This window comes from Neophocaena asiaeorientalis, unplaced genomic scaffold, assembly GCF_003031525.2.
Source record: "Neophocaena asiaeorientalis asiaeorientalis breed wild unplaced genomic scaffold, Neophocaena_asiaeorientalis_V1.1 scaffold60, whole genome shotgun sequence".
Classification (NCBI taxonomy): domain Eukaryota; kingdom Metazoa; phylum Chordata; class Mammalia; order Artiodactyla; family Phocoenidae; genus Neophocaena; species Neophocaena asiaeorientalis.
This window is the reverse complement of record NW_020173721.1, coordinates 712,369-734,793: the sequence shown is the minus strand read 5'-3', so window position 1 is coordinate 734,793 and position 22,425 is coordinate 712,369. Positions and strand designations below refer to the sequence as shown.

The 22,425-nt window shown below is 42.8% G+C and overlaps 1 protein-coding gene across 2 annotated transcripts in view; it reads right to left on the bottom strand.

The window, feature by feature from the left end:
- Positions 1-22,425, bottom strand: part of POU6F2 (POU class 6 homeobox 2) — a 356,161-nt gene that overhangs the window by 42,645 nt on the left and 291,091 nt on the right. For both annotated transcript variants that reach the window (XM_024750655.1, XM_024750656.1), the window contains exon 5: positions 8,867-9,013. In XM_024750655.1, coding sequence (XP_024606423.1) covers positions 8,867-9,013 — 147 coding nt within the window. The remainder of the gene's footprint in view (positions 1-8,866; positions 9,014-22,425) is intronic.

The window sequence follows — 22,425 nt, the reverse complement described above, 5'->3', positions numbered from 1 at the left end:
GCTGATTTTCTCTGGCAAGATGAAGCAGAGATCTGAGGTCAACTTTTCAAGATCATCTCATTGCTTCAGACACTTCCTTGCAAGTACTTCTCTAGTTCCTCTGATCAGCAAAAATAATAATGGTGAGAATATCGATTACAATACTCTATATTTATTTTGGCAAGATTTATAGCTCATTACAGTTTTCCAGTGTGTGAGGATTTATATATCTTCAAGAGAAATTTCTGAGGCTGACAGGGCAAGAATTACAGTTCCCGTTTGTAGATGGAACGGTGAAGCTTCTGGATTTGTGACAAACCTATGGAGCATCTAGAAAACGAACCTCAGAAAGTGACGGAGGTGCGGGAGGATGGGTGTGGACTTTGGGTTCACATTTCAGTTCTGCCACTTACTAAAAGGTATCATCCCAGGGGCACTTCCCTCGCAGTCCAGTGGTTGGGACTCCGCTTCCCCTGCAGGGGGCGCACGCCGAGTGGCATGGCCAAAAAAAAATAGTATCATCCCAGGGAGCTGCCTTAACTCTCCCAAGAGTTTGCTCATCTGCATAGCTGGGATCATCAAACCGGTGGTAAAGTGCCCAGTGGGACCACAGATGACACCTGCCCCATGGTGAAGCCTCAGTGCGTGGGAGCTATTATTTCCATTATTCTTTTCTAGAAGTCACTTAGCCTAAAGGAACATTCAGCTTAAACCTAGCTCTGCTCTAAGACATAAGATGGTTGAAGAGTTTTGCACACTGAAATAAATTCCATGAACGTTAGTGATATTATTTTGCCATAAGTTTGCACTAGTTGGAATGTAAACTATGCTAGTGAAACAAAGATTCAAGAAGTCAGACTAGCTTTGAGGGAGCTTGGAGTCTTATAACTTACCGCCTGTCCAGAGTTGCAACTGTTAATTAGGTTACTTCCTTCGTTAATTGGCCCCTTTCCCATTTTTAGCCAGAAGGGTTGTCCAACTGTCTGGAGCCAGATGTCTACACAAGAACACATTTCCCTATTTCCAGGAAAGTGAAATGCTCATGGAGGAAGAATTTTCTTAAAAAACACAGTGGCCAGAAAAAAAAAAGTGTCAGCACAACAATCTAAAGCTCTGCTTTAGATGAGAGAGAACTTGGTTCTCTCTGGCTCAGTCCTCAGAGGTGAATCCCCCAAGCTGGATTTTTCATTCTCTTTCTGCCCACCCCTTTAACTGTACAGGACAGACTGCCCTGCTGAGTTTTGCTGGGAGGGGCGGGGGAGGCAGAAAGAAAGATTTCTGAGGGTACTTAATTTTCCAGCTCTTTTTTTAAAAATTAATTTTTATTGGAGTATAGTTGCTTTACAATGTTGTGTTAATTTCTACTGTATAGCAAAGTGATTCAGCTCTACGTATACACATATCCCCTCTTAAGCTGGCAAGCTGTTTGGACTGATGACACTAATGGGATTAACCCTTTTATTTCAGAAATGCAGGCGGTAAGATGGGGACCAGAGAGGGAGAGAGGGGCTACTTTTCACCCGGCAGCAAAGGTTGGGCTGAACAATTCACTGTCACAAGGAGGGACAGAGCCGCGCTTGTGCAGATGGCCCTGACCGGCTCTGAGACCTGATTAGGTCCCGCGTGTCAGCAGCTGAGCCACTGCAGAAGCAAGGCCTCTCATCAAACCCATCTCCTGCGAGGACCCCTTCTCCCTTACCCCTGCCCGGTCACTGCAGCTGACAAAACTCCAGACAGCGCACCGCAGCGGGGGGTCTGGGGGGCCGCCTCACGTTTCTCTGTCTGCCCTCAGTGCTCGGATTGCAGCCCCTGGGAGTTCTTCCGAGCGGTGTGTGATCCCTTCTTTCCGCAAACGTGCAATGCAGGTGTGCGCACTCAAAAGAGCAGCGCAGAAATCACCGCGAAGCCCCCGTGGCGGAGCAGAAGCTTCCTTGGAGGCGGTTCCTTTTTGATTGAAGTCATTGTTTCACATTCAAAGACGTGGATAGGGATGCGTGTAAGTTCCCTCCTGCAGCATTTCCCAAAGTGTAAATTCTACGAGATGGCGGGTGGACAGGGAGTTTGGGAAAATCGGGGTTAAAAACGTTAAAGGGGTTTGGGGCGCGTCTGGTCGGTGGGGCGGGCCCCCTGCCCGGCCTCATGCATATTCATCAGCTGCCGCGCCTCCCCGCGTCGCACCGGGAACCCCCTTTTGCTTGGAGTCTTGAGGGACACACTGCTTTGATGCAACGGCCTCTCCTGAAATGAGGAGATAGAGCTCCTAACTGGGCTCAAAGGGGAAATCTGATATGTTAGTGGAAAGACTGAGGTGGTTTATTGTGGTCAGTTTCATCTTTATTACTTGGGTAAAGCCAGGGTAAAATTCGTATGTTACTAACTCCATAAACATAGATTTCCCAATCTCTAGAATGAGCGGATTGAAAAAATGTTATTCTATTAAACAATGCTAGTTGGTATGTATTTCACTAATATGATTGAATTTTTACAGCTTTAGAAAACTTCATATAATATTTGCCAATGAGAAAATAAAATCTTTTTTTTAAATTGAAGTATAATTGCCTACAACACTGTTAAGTTCCAGGTGCACAACATAGTGATTGGATATGAGAAAATAAAATCTTTTGTCAGACCGTTTTGGATTTTGGTTTAGAAAATATGGCCAAACCCATTCGTTGAGCTTATTACATACATAGATTGCTCTGTTCATAGCATCTCTGGGGGGGGCGTATATACAGATGCCAACTCTGAATTTTTAGATACCAACTCTGAATTTTCAACAAATTGATTCTTATTTATGCAAAATATCTAAATAATATATTCTATTTTTGTATTAAAATGGTATTCTGTAATATGATCTTGTAGCTTTTTAAAAAATCAATATTTTGTAGTAAAAATGCAAAACTTGCACGAAAGGAATCACCACTTTTATCACAGTAATCACCTGGGAAAGGGAAAGAGAGGAATGGAAGGTGTTTTAAGGTCTTAACTGTTATCAGTAATGTTTCATTTCTTTTAAAAATAAGCAATAGGGACTTCCCTTGAGGTCCAGTGGTTAAGACTCCGTGCTTCCACTGCAGGGTCTGTGGGTTTGATCCCTGGTCGGGGAACTAAGTTCCCCTATGCTGTGAGGCACGGCCATAAATAAAATAAAATAAAATAAAGTAAAAATAAGCAAAAGAACTGAAGCTTGTATGGAAAAAAGTTAATATCTAGGTGGCTGAACAAGGATGTCTTTTGTGCTATTTTTTATGTAAAAAATTATCTTTTGTCTATACATGTAATGTGTTTCATTATAAAATATGAAATGCAAGAGTACCTGTGAAACTCCCTAAATTTCCAATCAACTGGCTTTAGCTGCATACGTCTAATGAGTTGGTTCTAGTCCCACTGTCAAAGCTCCACACTTGATCTCCTTTGCATAAAGTTTAAAATTAGTTTTACTAATGTGGGCAGCTGTGGCTTTTGTTAGTTCTCCTACACAGACAGACCTAATCAAGCCACAGAGGGGCTCAATGGACACATAAGTTCATTATATCTCAATCTTTTGGCTAAGATTTGCATTTATTATAACTTTATCTTCCTTCATCTTGTAGTGATTCTCTCTAAAAGATTCTCATCTTTCTATTTAAAATTACGTGTTGAGTGACTTTAGCAAGCCAGAGTTCAAGGTCAATTGCTTCTTCATCCTAAAAAAATAGCTACGGCATTAATTTATGGATCAATTAATGTAATTTACTGAATGCTTAAGAGCTATCAGGCACTGTGCTAAGCACTCTTTCTGCTATTATCACATCTAACCCCACACGAAAAGTATGTGAGAAGTCTTATCACTCCTACTTTGCTGATGAGGAAACGGAGGCCCAGGAAAGTTCTAGAACTTATCCAAGGCCACTGGGCTAGAAATGTGTTCCCATCAGACCTGTGTCCCTTAAAGCCTATATTCTTAGCTACTCTATTGCCTTCTAGAGATGCTATTGAGCTCATTATTATTATAATTCTGAGGGACATCCCAATGTCAGCATCAAGTTCCTTCCATTCTACGACATGTATTTCTCACCACTTTGGAAAGTTATGATATTGGAATGGTCTTCCACTTGGCACTGGTGGTGGTCCTACCTCTCCATCCACCTCTCCAGCCTAGGCTACTGCTAGGATCAGCAGATTGTTTCACTTTAATCGTGGCCTTGTGGTCATTTAGGAAACAGCCCCTATCCTACAGCATGTCCTTCCTTCTGGCCAAACCAGCTGTGCTCAGCCATCGTTTAGTCATATCATGCTGTGTGTATTCCTGGGTAACCTGAGTGGGTAAGTCCTTTTAATTATTTTTCTTCTTTTTATATATAAAAGAGTAACGTTGTTTAGTTGATTTTTTTTGTTGTTTTTTCACTCAACTGGCTCTTTAAAGACTGAAGGAAGGGTTTTGGGCTTGCCTTGCTGCCACTTACGAAAATTTCACAGTGGTTGAGAACTAATTTCATCAGGAAACATTCTGAGCTTCAGTTAAAATGTAAAATGCTTTCTTTAGCCCCAGGTTAAAATAAAATTTCATTTGCTTTTACTTTTCTGCAATAACGCCAACAAGGAGATATTGCCAGGGGCTCGAGGGAAGCCAATTCTATAGCTAAACAAATCGATGGTAAATCTACTTGCCAAATCCTGAACATACCCACTGAATAAGTGTTAGGAACACACACACACACACACACACACACACACACACACCCCTATTGAACTATCCAGGGTAAGGATGAGATTTCCCTAACGGAAATTAACGTCCTACTATTAAGATTCTCACGTTCTCAAACTCCTCACACACAGCAGGTTTGTGTGCCCAGTTATAAACTGAAAACACACAGCTTCTTAATTAATAATAACAGGTACCATTTATTGAGTGATGGTATTATTGAACGATGACTATGTGCCTGACCCTGTTCTAAGCCCTTTAGGCCTAGAAGCTGGTGCCATAATAATCCCCATTTTTCGGATGCAGAAATTGGGGCACAGAGAACGTAAGTCAATTGCCCAAGGTCTCACAACTGGTGAATGGCAGTCTGGTTCCAGAGCTCATTCTCTTTGCCTGTAGACTGTACTGCCTCTGCTGTATATCCAAACCAAAGAAAGGTTTCCAGAAAATACTAGACAAACTCTAAACCATGATGATGACAATGATGCTAATTAGGAAAATCATTTATTGAGTCTTTGATGGTGTACTCAGGCGCTATGGTAGGTTTTTTTCCCCACACGTCTCATATAGTCTTCATAATCTAGGGGCTTAGTTTTGATTATTTTTATTTTATAATGAAACTGAGGCTCAGAGAGCTCAGGTAATTTGCCTAAGGTCACAGAACTAGTTATTGTCTGACTTTGGATTCAAATGAGTCTATAGCTAGCGCTCATGCCATTGCCTAGCTTCCACACCCGCGTGAGCTCCTGATTCAGTGAGCAAAGAGAACCAAAATGTTCTTCTCAGCACTGCGATAGCCATTATCAATTTCATTATCACTAATTACCATTAGAACACTTGGTACCTTCCCACCTCAGAGTGAAGCCGCGTGTGATATAATTTTAAAATACTTTAACATCCCTGGGTAAGATATGTGCTTTGTGACTTTGGAATGTATTATTTTGTTAGAATTATTCACTCTTCAGACCAGTGTCTGACTTCTGAATTAACTGCAAATGAATGGCAGGGTTAGAAGGGTATAAAATGTCTGAAGTTGTTCCTCCATATTTGCTCATAACTACTAGTTGGAAAAAAGGAACATAAAAATTCCTTAACTATATCGAAATTTACTGAGATCCAGTAAATGGAAACATAGTCAGATTCCAAGACAAGGAAGCAAAACTACAGTCCCAGGTGGTAGGATTTCTTGTTGAGAGTCTAAGGCCCTAGAGCTTGAAGGAAGATCTGGACACGTCTCCCTGTGCGGGCATCTGCCCAGCCAAGGAGGCAGACCGAGGACCACCTGCCCTCCAAGCGCGAGCCACTAGCTCAGTCTGCCTCATAGGGGTTGAGTTAGAGTTTTGAAGATGAGGCTCTGGTTTAGGAAGGTTAAGTCATTGCCCTAATGTCATAAGACCAAAAAGAGGTGGAGCCTAAACCCACTCCCAGGCAGGTCTGAAATCGGCCAGGGCTCTTAACTACTGAGTAATCCCACTTAGGTTTCCAGGGAGCAAAGAGAATCTTAGCAGGGGGAAGCAAGGATCAGGGCCTTACTGATAACACAATGCCCCTGCTTGCAATCAACAGACCTACCGTAGCAAATTATCAGTGGAGTGAAACATGCTTTTCTAACTTAGGTTTAGATTTTAATGTTACTACTCCCAGGTGAACTTTCAAATTAAAAAAAAATAGTTGATGTCAAGAACTCAAATGAAAGAATCTCTAAATATATTTAGAGTTTTCTCTTTGTGTCCTTTCTGGGAAAGCTCCATAGAGATTTCTAAGGAATTGAAAATGGGCTGCATGTAGTAATCCTAGTTTACATGGTATTTTGAACGTGGCGATTGCATTAACCTGATTCCAATGTATTCTTACCTTTTGTACCACATTAACACAAGCCAAAGGAGTACACACACACACACACACACACACACACACACACACACACACACACACAGAGCCCAAATAATATTTGCCTTTTGGGGGATATAATTTGACTACTTTGTAAGGCTCAGATAGGTATCTTTGTGCCAAGAGGTGCAGGGCATGCACATTTTTCTGGGAAGATGATGGTGTTTATATTACAAAGATTTAAAAAAACCTACAGTGCTGCATCAATGTGGCCAATTCCTCTACTTTGGAAATGGGAGCATCTTGGTCTCTTCTTGCACTAGGAAGGGGACATGATGCCATTGGGACGTGTCTAAAACTCTCAGACAAGACTTTATAAGTGGCCATGATTGATTTCTCTGTTAAGTTTGTTTTACTTTAGGAGGTTTGTGTACCATATCAAATCAACTATTGTAACACAGTTTCTAAAATAGAAAAATTAAGGTTAAAATCAACTCTTAATGTATGCAGAGTGCCAATCAAGCTTCAACTTTGAAGCCCATTTCCTTAGGGGCACTTGTGGGCTGGGAGCCCCTGGGATGGGGGCTGGCCAAGGCCACACAAAGCAGAGGTTGTAACTCTAGACCCTGAGAAGGAGGTGGATTTGTAACCGGCAAAAATGATCGGCCATTAAATCATCAGAAGAATAAACTAATAATTCCTTCTAAACAATAAAGCATTTTCTTCATCACAAATACTCAAGAGGTGGGGCACAGTAGTACATTTTACTTGGACATGGAAACAAGAAAAATCAGAGGGAAATACACATCAATGTTATGCTCTCTATCCTGAACTCTTAAAATGTACATTTCAAGGGTCAGCCGCCTGGCAGGAAGGAAATAGCGTGTTCTATTTGGGGCACAACTCCAGGAAACAGCTACCAGGACAGACCTGATCTGAGTATGGCTTATAGATATTAGAACCAACATTTCCTCCACATCAATACCCCATCCCTCCAGAAATCTTAATAGGCTTTTGAGAGCCTCCATTTAGAGCCGGCTGCATAAAATGATCCTTTGATGAAAAGGGATTGGAACAAGGGTTAAAGTCGACATTGAAAGGTGACCGTGGAGGGCACGGTGTTCATACATCCCTCCTTTAATATGTGTGGTGTGCACCTGTGATAAGATGATTCATTACCTGGGTCCGCTCTTTGACAAGCTCCATCGTTCAGGCCTCAGGGGTTCTGATGGGACAATCCTGCACCCGTCCAGGAAATATAACAAGATCCGCTTTTTTTTTCCCCCTGGGATGTGGATGGAGCCGGTTTAGCTTATAATGCATCTCTATTTACTCTTTATGTAAAATAAAGCAAGGTTCAAGACACCTCAATTCCTGTTCCCCCAGAGCAGGCCAAGCATAGAGGAGTAACCTCACTGCTGGGTAAGTAACCTGGGAGGAGAAATCTCGGCAAGGTTGCAAGATCCTTCTCTCTTGTGTTTCATCATCAGAAACAGCAACATTTGAGAACCAGGTGCCCTACCCAGCAAGGCTGGGCTCTGTGTCAGGCCTTTGAATGGAGGGCACCCCTGACACCATCAGCTTCAACCTCTTTGGCTCTGCACGCAGCTTTCAGGTTTACTGGGGTCTTGAAGAGGGACCGCCTTCATCAAGAAGCCCCGTCAGCATCTTGGTGGTCGCGATGCGGGCACATGAGCAGTGTGAGGGAACAGACGTGCCTGATGGTGACATGAGCAAGGTTTAATGGCCCTAGCAGGCTGAAGTAAATCTACAAGCACACGAGAGACCGCTGAGGGCTAGTGAGAATCGGCAAGTGGCTGGGCACGTCGGCGACTGGCGGTTTTAGGACAACTCTAACTCACGCCTTTTCTTTTTTACCTTTACAGGACATCCTGAATTGTTTCCCATCACCTCCGCATACATCCAGAAATAGCTTTCTTAAGGTTAATTTAAAAATCTTAGAGCAATTAGGGAAGGAAACTTACCAGTCTCCTCCAATACCCAAATTTCCAAAAAATGAAAAAATAAAAAAAAGCAAAATGGAAATCTTACTTGTAAAATGTAACTGATTTTTCTTAGAAAGAGTCTCCCAATCCTGAAAAGTAATTTCTTCAATTAAGGTCATAACATGAGTCATCGTATAGAAATAAAACCAAAATAAAACTTAGTAGACATTCTAGGGGAAGGAAAAAAATCTTGCCTCTAAATTAGAGAAACACCTCCCAACCCTTCTCTTCTTGACGTTGCTGGTCAACATTATTTATTTGCCTTGTACGGCTGCGGTTACATATCACTGTCATGCAAAAGAAATTCATTTCTTTTCCAAGTTCAATCTGCCATAAAAATTCACTCTTGTTCCCATCTCCCACTCACCTGTCCTTGTGCATTAGTAACTAGTTGACCCGTGACCCCCTGCAGACTGGAGAGGGCATTGCCAAAGGCCTGTGAACTTGCTATGGAGCCCATGGCTGCTGCTGCTGCAGCCGCTGCAGCCTGACTTGCTAGTGGATTATTAACCAGCTGCAAAGAGAGAAAAGATCAGGGTGAAACCACCAAGACACGCACAGCACACGGAAACAACATTCACTTGTGGGGGGAAAGTTATCGCTCCAAATGGCTCATGCAAAGGGCCTGGGGAACGTTCCCTCTGAAGCTGTAGGGTTTGGGAAAGGTTGGAAATGAGGTTGGAAGGGAAATATTCTCCATCAACACTGGGCTGCTTAATGGAGCCTGGGTTTGGGAGTCACCCCAGGAGGGAGGGAGGTGGGCCCCAGGGGCGATGTGGGACCTTAGGATCTTCCCAGGTGGAGAAATAATTTTGGAGAAGTCCCTGGGTTTTGTTTGCTAGACTAAATAAAACTTGGAGAAAAGGTCTTCTTTGCTTGAGGCAACCAGACTGAATGTGGGATTAAAACAGGATGGGAGTAGGGGTGGAGGAGAGGAAGAGATTTTAGGGATTTATGCAAATGAGTTTATCATTTTCATTTGTGAATTGCAGTTTCATATCTGGTAAGGCAGACACCTCACCCCACGTCCTTCTCCAAGGATTAAGGAAACCAAAGTCAGGAGAAATAGAAATCTCCAGCCTCTGTGCTCTCAGAGGCTAAGTCTACGGTTGGGACTTTTGTGGGGGCTCACTTGAACCATGGGATTCAAGGTCAAGGACAAAGGTCCCCTGGTGAATGGTCAGGTTGACATCAGCTTGCTGTTTTAGCTCATATACGGCCTTCCCTTGGCCTCTTTCCTGGGACAAGAGTGAGCTAGGGAGGAATTTGACAGGGGAATAGTGGCGGGGTGGGGTAGGGGGAACGGAGGGTGGAGAGAGCCGCCCAAGGAGGAGGTTATGGCTGCCAAATTTTGTTTTTCCGTGGAGGCCAATTCAATATTCTTTATCCTGCCAATTTTCCACGTCACAGGTTTTCAGGCCTTCTGACCATGAGGCAGAAGTGTAGCTTGAACTAAAATCTGCATTTAGGTTAATGACTAGATATAAATGCAAGAAACATTTAAACTATTTTCACAGTAATGGTTTTGATACATGAATTTCATTTGTATTTATTCCAGGGTGTTATTTTTTCCCATACAGTTCCTCTCAAGTACAGCAATTGTTGTGTATAATAATGCATTTTCCATCACCAGTTCCCACATCCATGAAATTCCTGCATTTAGCAGAAACCTGCCAAGACTAAGACTTGGTAGAAAAAATTTAATGCCATACTTAATTCAAGTCCTAGAAGCTCTTTTAAAGATGCCTCTTTTTTTTTTTAACTTTCTTCTTTACTTTCTCTTTACTGTCTCAGTTTCTTGTCTTTTTCTCTTTTCCTTTTTCCCTCCCTCTTCCTCTCAAAACATATTTTATTACTTAATTCCTTTGGAAATTTGCCTAGAGTTTATGTCATCTGATGAGGATGGAAATACTAATTGTCAGAGGAAATATCAAAAAGGACAAGAATTTAATAATTCTCCCCCCCATTAATGTGATATCCTTATCTTATTGGTTTCTTTATTCTTTTATAACGAAATTTCACAGCACTAGTTCTACAGTCATTCCATTGACCCAGCACATTTTTTTCAGCAATGAAAATCCACTTTCAGCTCATTACATTATGTGTCTTTTGCCTTTATCTCTCTCCTAAAAGATAATGATTTTCTTTTTAAGGAGAAAAAAAAATTCTCATTCATTAGCCTAAAGAGAAACCCTGTCTTACCCCAGATTACCACCATGGGATTTAAAATTCAGGTTGGCCTTGATATTGGTTTTCTGAGGATATTTGTACAGTGTATAGGAGGCAAGTAATGGCATATGCTGAATGGAAACTCTCCTTGTTTTTGGCTTGACTCCCTAAAGTGAAAGAGTTTATAGCGTGTTGTTTTTTTTTTCACTTCCAAAGTGAGAAGACCACTTGAGGAATACCTTCCCCAAATGGCCAGGATGGACACTGCCTAGGGGTACACAATTCTCAGGTCATGTGCCGGTTGCTATGTTTACACTTCTTTTCATGCAATACGAGCTGAAATCATAATGAAATCTCTGAATTTCAGGGAGCTCTCAAAATAAGCTTCTTAATCTCAAAGAAAGATTAAATTATGTGCAATTTGGTTTTAATGTTGAATATGCCATTTTGTCCACGAATTTTGAGTGAAACATTTAAAGCAGTACCTACAGAATGCTTTCTAAAGAAGATAAGACACTGCTTCCTATTTAATGAAGAGGAAATATTTTTTAAAATTGGAAGACATTTCCCTAACATCTAGGTCAATCAAAAATTCACATGGGGGCTTCCCTGGTGGCGCAGTGGTTGAGAGTCCGCCTGCCGATGCAGGGGACATGGGTTCGTGCCCCGGGTCCGGGAAGATCCCACATGCCGCGGCAGCGGCTGGGCCCGTGAGCCATGGCCGCTGAGCCTGTGCGTCCGGAGCCTGTGCTCCACAACGGGAGAGGCCACAGCAGTGAGAGGCCCGCATATCGCAAAAAAAAATTCACATAGGAAATTTTGGAATTACTCTCTGGATACAATACAATAGTGTAGATAAGAATTCCTAACATTTAGGACACTAGTGTGTTGTTCAGCAATAGTCCCACGTAGTCGCAATAAATTCAGGTATTATATAAAGGATAAACTGTTGTTCTGAATATAAAACAAAGCACCTACTTAAAATCAGCCTCTGGGCCTTTGTGTTATGGGGCCAGGAATGGGAATACTTCTACTGTTTTGGAAGATTGCTTCAGCGACCATGGATGTACAGATTTTATTTTTTTAACGTTTACTTTCTCTATATCTCGGTCCTAGATTGAAATCCAATCTGTTCCTGTTTTTGCAGCCTTTCTCTCTTAATGAAGCAAATGCCAACTCGATGGCTCTCTTACTTGCATCCCTAGGTCTTTGTGAAGGGTGCAGGGCTCTGGGGAGACGCCTTGCTGGCCTCTGGAAGCAGAGTTGGAAGTGAAGGCAGGGGAGTGAGTGGTATATACAGAGACCAGGTACAAGTCAATCTGTAAGCTGACAGCATTTCAGATGGACCGTTGGTGTTGTCGATGGATGCAGCTTCCTAAATATCTTTTGGCTTTTCTGTCTGGAACTGCCAAGGCAGGGATGTAATATGCATTAGGATACGTGGCAGGAATGGTCAGGAAACCATAAGTGTTCTCTTCATCACCTTGGGTCATGTCACTCTGTATTGTCCCCAGTCATGTCATATTAGCAGTGTTCCTCTCAATACTTCTTCTTGATTGGAGACTCGGGGGAGGTTTGGACAGTGGGGAGCCCAGGCACAATAAATGCATATAATGAGCATGTTAACGTTCTAGGACCAACTGGATATTTTGAAGGCACTGCCAAGCGTATGCCTTCAGATCTTTCATTGCCAATGTACCTAACCAGCAAAGGATGGCTCAAATGAGGTCTGACTGTGCTACATACTTGTGTTTGCAATAGACCAGTTCGAAAGACATGCTGCATTCTGGTGCACGCTTGTTTATAAATGTGGTAGCTCTCAAAGCAGGATTTGCATAGAGAGTCCTCATGTCACATCCAAATGGATTCTGGGCCCTGAATACATCAAGCTATAGTTCTATAAGTCTCAGATAGTCTAAAAACCTACTAATAGAAACACTAATTCCTTAAGACAGCCCCCTGAATTTTCGAGAATAAAAATAACAGGATAATAAAACAAAAATCGTTTTGTACCGGTAAGCAAAGGCTTCAAACCTCACAGAGCCTGGTCTATCCATTCATGCAGTTGAGGGCATCCGCTCTGAAACCAGACTGCCTTGGCTTGTGACTTTAAGTAAACCATGCTTCCTACTCTCATAGGTTAAATGGGTGTAAACAGGGCACCCCTGTTCACAGAGTTATGATGAGAGTTAGATGAGATAACATATGCGAAAAAGTTTTGGAATGATACTTGGCACACATCGTGTTCGAAAACAGTGCTATAGCTATTATCCTCGGAGCTCCTAGTGTCCAGCAGGATTCTGAACTGATTAATTTACCAGAATTAGAACTCACCTCCACAAATATCTTTTTACTCTGGAAGTGACGTGAACACAGTAACTGTACTCTCCACTTTTATACTTTAAGTTGTACTCTCTAATTTTATTTTGCTTATTTTAAAACAGTAGCTTGAAGAAAGCGATTAGCTAAGTAATGTGATTGTTAGATGAGATGAGTTGTATAATTGAAAAGATAAATATGGGGTTTAAAGATATTTCAGACTGGAGGACATCTGAAAGAAGTAGTTAAAGCATGACGTCACCTGCTGGCCTCTCATATTTGATCACGTATAGAGAAATGTATAGAGAAAGCAGTGTTTTGATTCTGAGGCCAGGGTAGGTAGGTGGCAGAACAGCAAGAGAAGACCTTTTTTTTTTCTGGTCTGTTTTATCTCACGCTTAGTTTACAACATTTGTTAGGGTTCCAGAAGGACACCCGTTTTGCAGTTTAATTCTGCCTCATGTCAAACTATGGTGAATGAGTCTATCCCACAGTTGTTAATTTGATAGTGAAGGCATGCAGGAAGGAGATTCATAAAAAAAATTTCCCTTGGGATTTGCAATGGTTGATTTCTCCGTTCACGTATCGATAGGGATATTGGGTAGTCATCTCATAATGAGAATAAATCCATATTCCCAAATCCATAGGGCTCTATGCACATCCTTATTATCTGTGGACACTAAATGGTGATGGAAAGAAAAACTCTGATACAGTTTCTTCAAGGAGGACTCTTAGATGGTGTCACCTGTGTGACATCACATAAATGTCACCAGAGATAATGTGGTGGGGTATCCAAATCTAGCCCTGTCTTCTCTTTCTCTGAAAGACTCCCATTCTACAGCCTGCTGAAGAATTCAGGTTTCTTGAATCTAAGCCTTAGTAGTCACAATATTGTTCCTGAAAATTTGCTGATTACATTATTCTATTAGTATAAACCTTATTTACAAGACTACGGCAGCATAACGCAGCACTTTGGCTGTAGTGTTATATTCTATGTCTATGTCTTTGTACCAGGAGGACCTTACGAATGCAGCCGGCTCAAACCTTTCTTTGGAGCATAATTGCTCATGATCTATAGTTTTATCATTCTCCTCATGAGCTATGTGAGTTTTATAGAATATGGATTTTGGAGCAGCTCTTTTTGCTACTAACTTTTCAATTTAAAACTCTGAAACTGTGGTGCCATTTGTTTTTAAATGAGGATGTTCATGAACACATTCATCACAATTCATTCCCCATTTAAGGTCTGAAATGACTTGCAGTGGCTGCCTAGAAACAGGAGGGCAAATGTGGCTCGTCATTTCCATACACTAGGTCCTTGACTTTTCTTATACTGCAAAACGTGTTTCTTGGTTCCTTGGGACTCTTCTAACCAAATCAGTATTTCCACTTCTTACCCTCAAGGCTTCTCTTAAAGGTCAAGGAAATACCGGTAGACAAATTCTGGAAGGGCGGCCATATTCATCTCAATGACCCACCCGATGTGTGTTCTATCCTACTAGGTTTTTCCCTTTGATCTCATGATTATTTATTATGTGTTATGAAACCCTCATCACAGCAATCAGTTTTGTGAGTTTTATTTTATTTTTTAATTTTAATGTTTATTTTTGGCCTCACTACGTGGCATGCGGGATCTTAGTTCCTTGACCAGGGATCAAACCCGTGCCCCCTGCAGTGGGATCGCGGAGTCTTAACCACTGGACCTCCGGAGAAGTCTCAGTTTTGTGAGTTTTAATATTGAGTCAAGCTTTGCTGCTTGCTCTCTGCCCACTTCCCTGAAGAGATGGCAACATGCTACATGCTGCCCGTCCAACTCTCTACCAACCAAAAGTCTCCATTTCCATGGCTGAGACGTCTCAGACTGGAGTGCATGAGATGTGCCATGATGACTCTCAGATACTGCAACGTCCTAAAATACCTTCGAGTCATCAACGTAAAGTCACATGGATTTCAGTCTAGTCTCAAAATGAATTATATTTAATTTATTTTAATTTTCTGGCCAACTGTAGTATAGTAATTTTCTATTAATGCTCCAGTAACTTTCTATCAACACCCAGCTACACTGGCTAACAGAGGAATTTTGTAAATGACCTAAAGTCTGAGGTTGAGTTTCCCAGAAACAGGATGGAGGGGGAAGGGAGGAATTCCAATCTGGCAGGGGCTCTGGAGTGTGAGTTCCGACTCCCGAGGCAAGGAGGCTGGGTGTCCACACTCAACACCTGACAGTCCCAGTTCACATCTGTGGGGTGGAGGAGAGGCTTGGGACTCAAATCCCTGGGTACTGTTGGCTCTTTGCTCTTGGGACAAAGTGGAGTGTTTGGAAGCAGAGCTGCTCGTGCTGGTTTTTGAAAGCCCCCCAAGATGGGGGCAACTTACAGAAAAGAAGGATTCCCAGGGATCTGGGTGGAACTTGAACAATTATGGCTACAAGGCAAATGTCACTCCCTTTCACTCATTAAAGTCTTAACCCTGCAAACATTTATTCAGGACCCACTATGTTTTGGGCACAGTGTGAGAAAGATGGTGTGAATGACAGAGTGACATGTTCCCTACCCTCTGGTGACTTATAGTCAAAGAGGGAAAGAGATCTGGTAGGAAGAGATGGGAGGTAGGAAAAGATGAGCTGTCCAGGGAGCAGTATCCAGACCTGGAGGGGGTGGCAGTCTGGTGTGGGGTCAGTGAGAGAAGAGGTTGTGGGTTCAAAGAGACCTGGGAGGGCATCTCTGATTCTGTCTCTGTCTACCTTGTGCTCGCTCAGAGTTGCACAGAAATGTGAATGGCAATGAATGAACCATTTTATCTGAAAAGGGAAAGGGGAGCAGCACAGTGTAAGGATTAAGAGCTTGCATTCTGGAACTAGATTGCCTGGGTTCCAATCATGAAGCTGCCAGTAACTTGCTGTACCTTTCTGCTAAGGTCTGAATGTTTGTGCACCCGCTCCCTCCAATTCATATGTTGAAATCTTAACCCCTAAAGATGATGGTATTAGGAGATGGGGCCTCTGGGAGGTGCTTAAGTCACAGGGGTGGAGCCCTCAAGGATGGGATTAGTGCCCTTATGAAAAGAGACCCCATAGAGATCTTTAGCCCCTTTCACCACATGAGGACACAGTGAGAAAGCACTGTGAATCAGGAGAGGGCTCTCAACAGAACTCAACCATGCTGGTGCCTTGATCTTGGACTTCCCAGCTTCCAGAACTGTGAGAAATAAAATTTTGGTTTATTAAGCCACCCAGTCTGTGGTGTTTTGTTATAGCAGCCTGAAAGGACTAAAACACTTTCTGTGTCTCAGTTTTTTCAGTGTTCGTAAACTGGGGGTAATAATAGGAGTAATGATGTAATGGGGATGCTGTGAAAAATACATGAGTTAATATATGCAAAATACTAGAAGAGTTCCTGGCATACGGTAAGCACTATGCAAATTTTGCTATAATAATTTTTATTCCCTCCAGGAACTTCTGGCCACACTATTGTTTAGGTTTGCATCCCCTCAGCCCCTCACTCCCTTGAGGGGAGTCACAATGGGACTTTTTGCAGATCCTCAACTACCCTGGGGTGTTTGCACTTGCTGTTTCTACATCTGCAACCCTTTCCCATTCACATCTCTCTTCTCCCAGGTCACCTCCATAGAGACACGTTTCTTGACTACTTTATCTAAAAAGCACTCCCTTTCTTTCAAAGATTCATGCCAAAACATGTACAAGGAAATGATACAATGTCGGGGATTCATTCTGAAATAATCTACGCAGTGGGGAGAAGGGGTAGGGATATAGAAGAGGGTCTGGTGTTGATCACTGTAGAACCTAGGTGGTGGATATATATGGTTCATTATGCTATTTTTTTTTGCGGTATGCGGGCCTCTCACTGCTGTGGCCTCTCCCGTTGCGGAACACAGGCTCCGGACGCGCAGGCTCAGTGGCCACGGCTCATGGGCCCAGCCGCTCCGCGGCATGTGGGATCTTCCCGGACTGGGGCACGAACCCGTGTCCCCTGCATCGGCAGGTGGACTCTCAACCACTGCGCCACCAAGGAAGCCCCTCATTATGCTATTTTTTCTACTTTTACATGTGCTTGCAATTTTCCGTAATACAAAGTTTAAAAAAAAATTCCCTTTCACTCTCCATCTAGTTTTCTCATGTATTTCACAGCACTTGTAGAGTCTAATATTACATTAGTCATTTGTGTATTCTCTTCATCCCTCTCTCTAGAATATAGTTTTTGGTTCACTGCTGTACCTTCAGCTCTTCAACAACACCAGGCACCCAGCAGGCCCTCAGTCAACATGGATTGAATGAACATATGAAGGAGTGAGTCAAAGATATCTAGGCCTGACTGGGATCTTGGTGGGAGTTGGACCTTCAACTTACAGAAAAGAGTGAAAATTTTGGAGGAAATTTGTCTAACCTCATCTTTTTCAAAACACAGCACCACACTTTAAAGTCTCTCGCACCCACTGGACTGACTGACCAGAGCCTTGAATATGGGTGACTCAGTCCCGAGTGTTCGTGAATAATCCCTGATGGGTCAGTTCCTCGTGTGAGTCAGCGCCTGCACTTACAGCATTCCTCTCAGCTGCCCAGGCAGACTCCCCCAAGGAATTCTGGGAATATCCCAGGATATAAAAACAACGGCAGCATCTAAGGATGAAGGCTCTTCCCTGGACCTCTTGGACCAAAAGCATCCCTGGAAACTGCAGGCTGAGAATCAAGTGGGGATGGGGCTGTGTGGAGGGCTTAAGCTCCAGGTTTGATTTTACCTGGGAGCTGAAGCATAAGGAGGCAGTGAATGAGGGCTTTTATTTATTTCTTTATCCTTGGGTTGTGTTGGTGGAGATGGAGTTGGACTATGGGGTTTGCATCCCCAGCCCAGCCCCATGGACTAGAGCAAAGCTTTTGCAGACAGCAGCACGGGCAGGAGCAGAAAGGGCTGTTTTCCCCAGATAAGGATGGATCCACGTGTCCCTTTGAGGCTGGGTGGTAGAGTGTGACATCAGTGTAGGAGGGGCATGCTCTCCCTTCGTGCAGCCTCACTGTGGTGGGACTTCAGGGGGTGTCGACCACTTGGGCATTTACATGGTCTGTGGTTCCTGGAGGTCACTGGGGGCAGTGTCAAAAGTGAGGTTCTATTCAGATGGCTTTGCAAACCCTGCACATCAATGCAGGTGAACAGAGGGGAGACTATGAGCACATGTGGATGCCCTGGAGAGTGTTCTAGAAGGACACTGGAGAGAGAGGTGGATTCTGAAGAGGGCCTGGGTCCAGGGTCTGCAGGCTGATTGATGAGATGTGCACCAAGGGAACAGGGACCCCTTGAGGGAGGGGAAGGAAATAAGTCTGGCCAGCACACTGTGATTGGCTGCAAACTATTAGGAAGCTCTCCGATGGGGGACATTTCTTTTTTATTTTTAAATTTACTGATAAAATTGTCAAGCCCAGCGCTGAGGGGGAAAAACTAGTGTTTAACTTACCCCAATACATTTGATTTGGAAGCAGAGAGGTCAGTATTATGGAAACTCACGAACACTAAATCAGACTTCATCTAAGTTATATGCAGGCCAATACTGTGTTACCACCAGCTTACACATCTCATTTCCTTTTCTGTCTAGTCCTCCATTTAGTAACCTGAAAATCTATCTTTTTATTGAGTTTCATGCTATTTTCCTACTTACATACAACAGCGCTCCTCTCACCAATTGCCTATTGTCATGGCACATTAGTTAGGTGAATTTGTTGATATTTCAAAATTACTCTTTCTGTATCTTTCATTCTATCATCCAGTTTAAATAAGTGATTGGGAGCACTCCTGTGATGAAAGAAAAAAGGCTAATTTTTTTAAAGAATAAATTGCTTCCCTGGTACAGCAATTGGTATTATTCCAGTTTCTAGCTATGGGAAAGCAGGGCACACTCTTGCCCCGCCCACGTCTAATTTACTTAAATTACTCCCCAACACTGGTTGAGCCCCTGCAGGGAAAATAGGTGCTATTGAGGGCTGAAGAAAGACAAGAAAGGATGAGGCACTCAAAGAAAGACAAGGCATGGTCTGCCCTGCGGAGCCTGAGGACAATTCTGTTCATCAGATACTTCCCCATAAATGTGGGGCAGGCGCTGAGCCGGGCCCCAGGGATACAGAGGTGAACGAGGCAAGAGTCTTTTGCCTTGATGTGCTCCCTAATTGATGAATTGCTGACTTCCACCCCGTGTAGCCAGTGCTGTAAGAAAGGGGTGCCTGGAGCCCAGATGAGGGGCCGTCGCTAGACCTCAGGCATGCAAACCACTTAGGATCTTAGAATCAAGAAGGATGATTAGGAGTTGACTGGGGAAGCGTTGGGAACGGGAGAAAGAAGGGAATAGAATGGAGGGCAGAGAAAGCATTTCATGGGTGTGAGGCCACTGCATTGGTACTTGGATATTTTGGGACCATGAAGTGAGGGAGGGGAGTGGCAGATGATGGGGTGAGGTGTGAGATTATGGAGGGAGCACTTGGTGTGTCACCTTCATTCTGTGCGGGAGGGTGGAGGGACATGATCAGATCTGAGGTTTAGAATGGTCACTCTGGTGACTGAGCTGGACTAGGGTGGGGGGTGGGTCAGCCTGGAGGCAGAGAAGATCAGGAGGCAAAGACCAGGGGCCGCCTTTCAGTGGGAGAAGGGGTGTGGCTTGGGGTAACTTTGTACTTGGAATACAGACTAGTTTGCTATTCATTGATTCAACAAACATTGAACATTGACTATATGTCTCTCCCCCAAAGAGCTTCCAGGGTGTGGGAAGACACATCTGTAGATAAATAAATTAAGAGCCAATGGTGCAAATCCAAATCACAATCGGAGATTACCTCACACCTGTCAGAATGACTATCATCAAACAGACAAGAAATAAGAGGTGTTGGTGAGGATGTAAAGAAAAGGGATCATGCACTGTTGGGGGGAATGGAAATTGGTGCGGCTATTATGGGAAACAGTATGGAAGGTCCTCAAAAAATTAAAAATAGAGCTACCCTATGATCCAGCAATTCCACTTCTGTATATTTATATGAAGAAAACAAAAACGCTAACTTGCAAATATATCTGCGCCCCCCTGTTCACTGCAGCATTATTTACAATAGGCAAGACAAGGAAGCAACCTAAGCATCCATTAATGGATGCATAAAGAAAATGTGGTGTACATATAAATATATATTATATATCATTATATATAGAATGGAATACTATTCAGCCATAAAAAGGAATAAAATCTTGCCATTTGCACAACATGGATGGACCGCAGGGCATTATGCTAAGTGACATGGGTCAGACAGAGAAAGACAAATACTGTGTGAGGCCACTTATATGTTAACAGCAGCAGCACCAACGGCCCAAGCTCACAGATACAGAGAACAGACTGGTGGTGGCCAGAGGTGGGGGGTAGGCTAAATGGATGAAGGGGGTCAAGAGGTACAAGTGCCCAGTAATGAAATATATGTCATGGAGAAGTAACGTACAGCATGGGGACTACAGTTAATAATACTGTATTGGGTATTCGCAAGTTGATAAAAGAGTAGATCTTAAAAGTTCTCATCATGAGAAAAAAGATTTCTAACTATGTGTGGGGATGGATGTTAACTGGACTTACCGTGGTGATCATTTCCCAATACATACAAATGTCAAATCATTTTGTTGTACACTTGATACTAATATAATGTGGTATGTAAATTATGTCTCAGTAAAATATAAAACGAGCCACAAGCGTTGGGGTAGCAGTGTGATCGGTGACCTGGGGGAACACTGGGGAACTGGCTAGCTCACTAGGGGAAGAGAGGCATGTGAGGGAAGCTTCACAAAATAATTGCTAGGAGGCAGATCAACTAAGCGACAGGAGAAGAAGGGCAGTTAGAGCCGAAGAAAGAACAAGTACAAAATGATGGGAACATCACTGTGCCTGGTGTGCTTGCAATGGCCAGAGTTGGGGCAGCAGATGGGGCTGGGAAAATTCTGAGATGGGTTCTGAAGGCAGAGAAGGAAGGTAGGAAAATAGAAATTAGGAAGCACATGTATGAATGGCATGCGTGTGCTCATATGGAATAGAGCATCTCCTGAGAGATTCCTTGCAAGCTGTTGCTTTGAAAGCACCTAAATATTCCCATCTTTTTGCAATATAATGGAGATAGCCTTAACAGCTTTGTAGCTTGGGAAGCAACACTGATCGATAGTTATTAAATCACAAAATATTTTCGTTTATTTTATATAAAGGGAAATCTAAACAACTGATGACTGACCAAAGAAAAAACCAAACCAAAACAAAAACCAACAATTGAATTTTGAATAATAAAAACAAAGCCATCATCTTTTAAAATGCAGGATGTTCTCTGTTACAAAAAATTACAAAGATGGATTGTAAGTGATAAATTGTATCTGTGTATCCAACCGTCATATCCATGGCTGGGTACACGTGTGGAGCCTGAGCTGTGATTTTGTAAACTGGGGATGTGTGTGCGTGTAGCTGACTCACTTCAACGTCAGCAGAAACTGGCACAACGTTGTGAAGCAACTATACCCCAATTACAAACAAAAGAAAACAAAGAAAAAACTTCAATTTTATAAATCAATTACAAGGGTTGTAGTAGTTTATGACAAGATTTGAAGTCTCTGCCCAGAGAAGATGGAGGTCTTTTATTTACTTTGGGGCTATTTTATTCCTGAATATGTATATTTTCTATAGATATTAATTTTACCATTGAAACTCAAGAAACTTTTTAGAAGTCCAAACTAGTTCAATCTATCACTTATACAGAACAAAACATATGCTTCCTCTTTCTTCCATCCCAATAAACACACTGGTTATTAAAATATGCTTGTAACAAATGTTACACATAATATCTTGGTTTTATTCACGCATGGGCAGTGTAGAGCCTTGTCTAAGCTGTTACTGAATTTTACTTTTATGCATAATGGTTTGCTTGCCTCATAAAATCTATTCACTGAACAGCTATTGTAGAAGAAAGCTAGTCAGAAGATATGCTATTCTTCCCACAAAACAATACTACATTTGCATTATTTTCTCCCAAGGACCAGCAGAAATCAACCTATTTATTGTTGGTGTGTAACCTTCCAAACGTCTGCTTTCTTGAATTTACAGTGGGATCAAATTAACCATTTGATTCCACTATAGGGAGAAGACAATGCATTTCTGGTCATGTCACATCCATCTTTAAGTGACATCCTTAAGCATTTATGATGGTTCCTTTACTGTCAAGAGTACAGGGGGGACTTCCCTGGTGGCGCAGTTGTTGAGAGTCCGCCTGCCGATGCTGGGGACACAGGTTTGTGCCCCGGTCCAGGAAGATCCCACATGCTGCGGAGCGGCTGGGCCTGTGAGCCATGGCCGCTGAGCCTGCGCGTCCGGAGTCTGTGCTCCGTAATGGGAGAGGCCACAAGAGTGAGAGGCCCGCGTACCGCAAAAAAA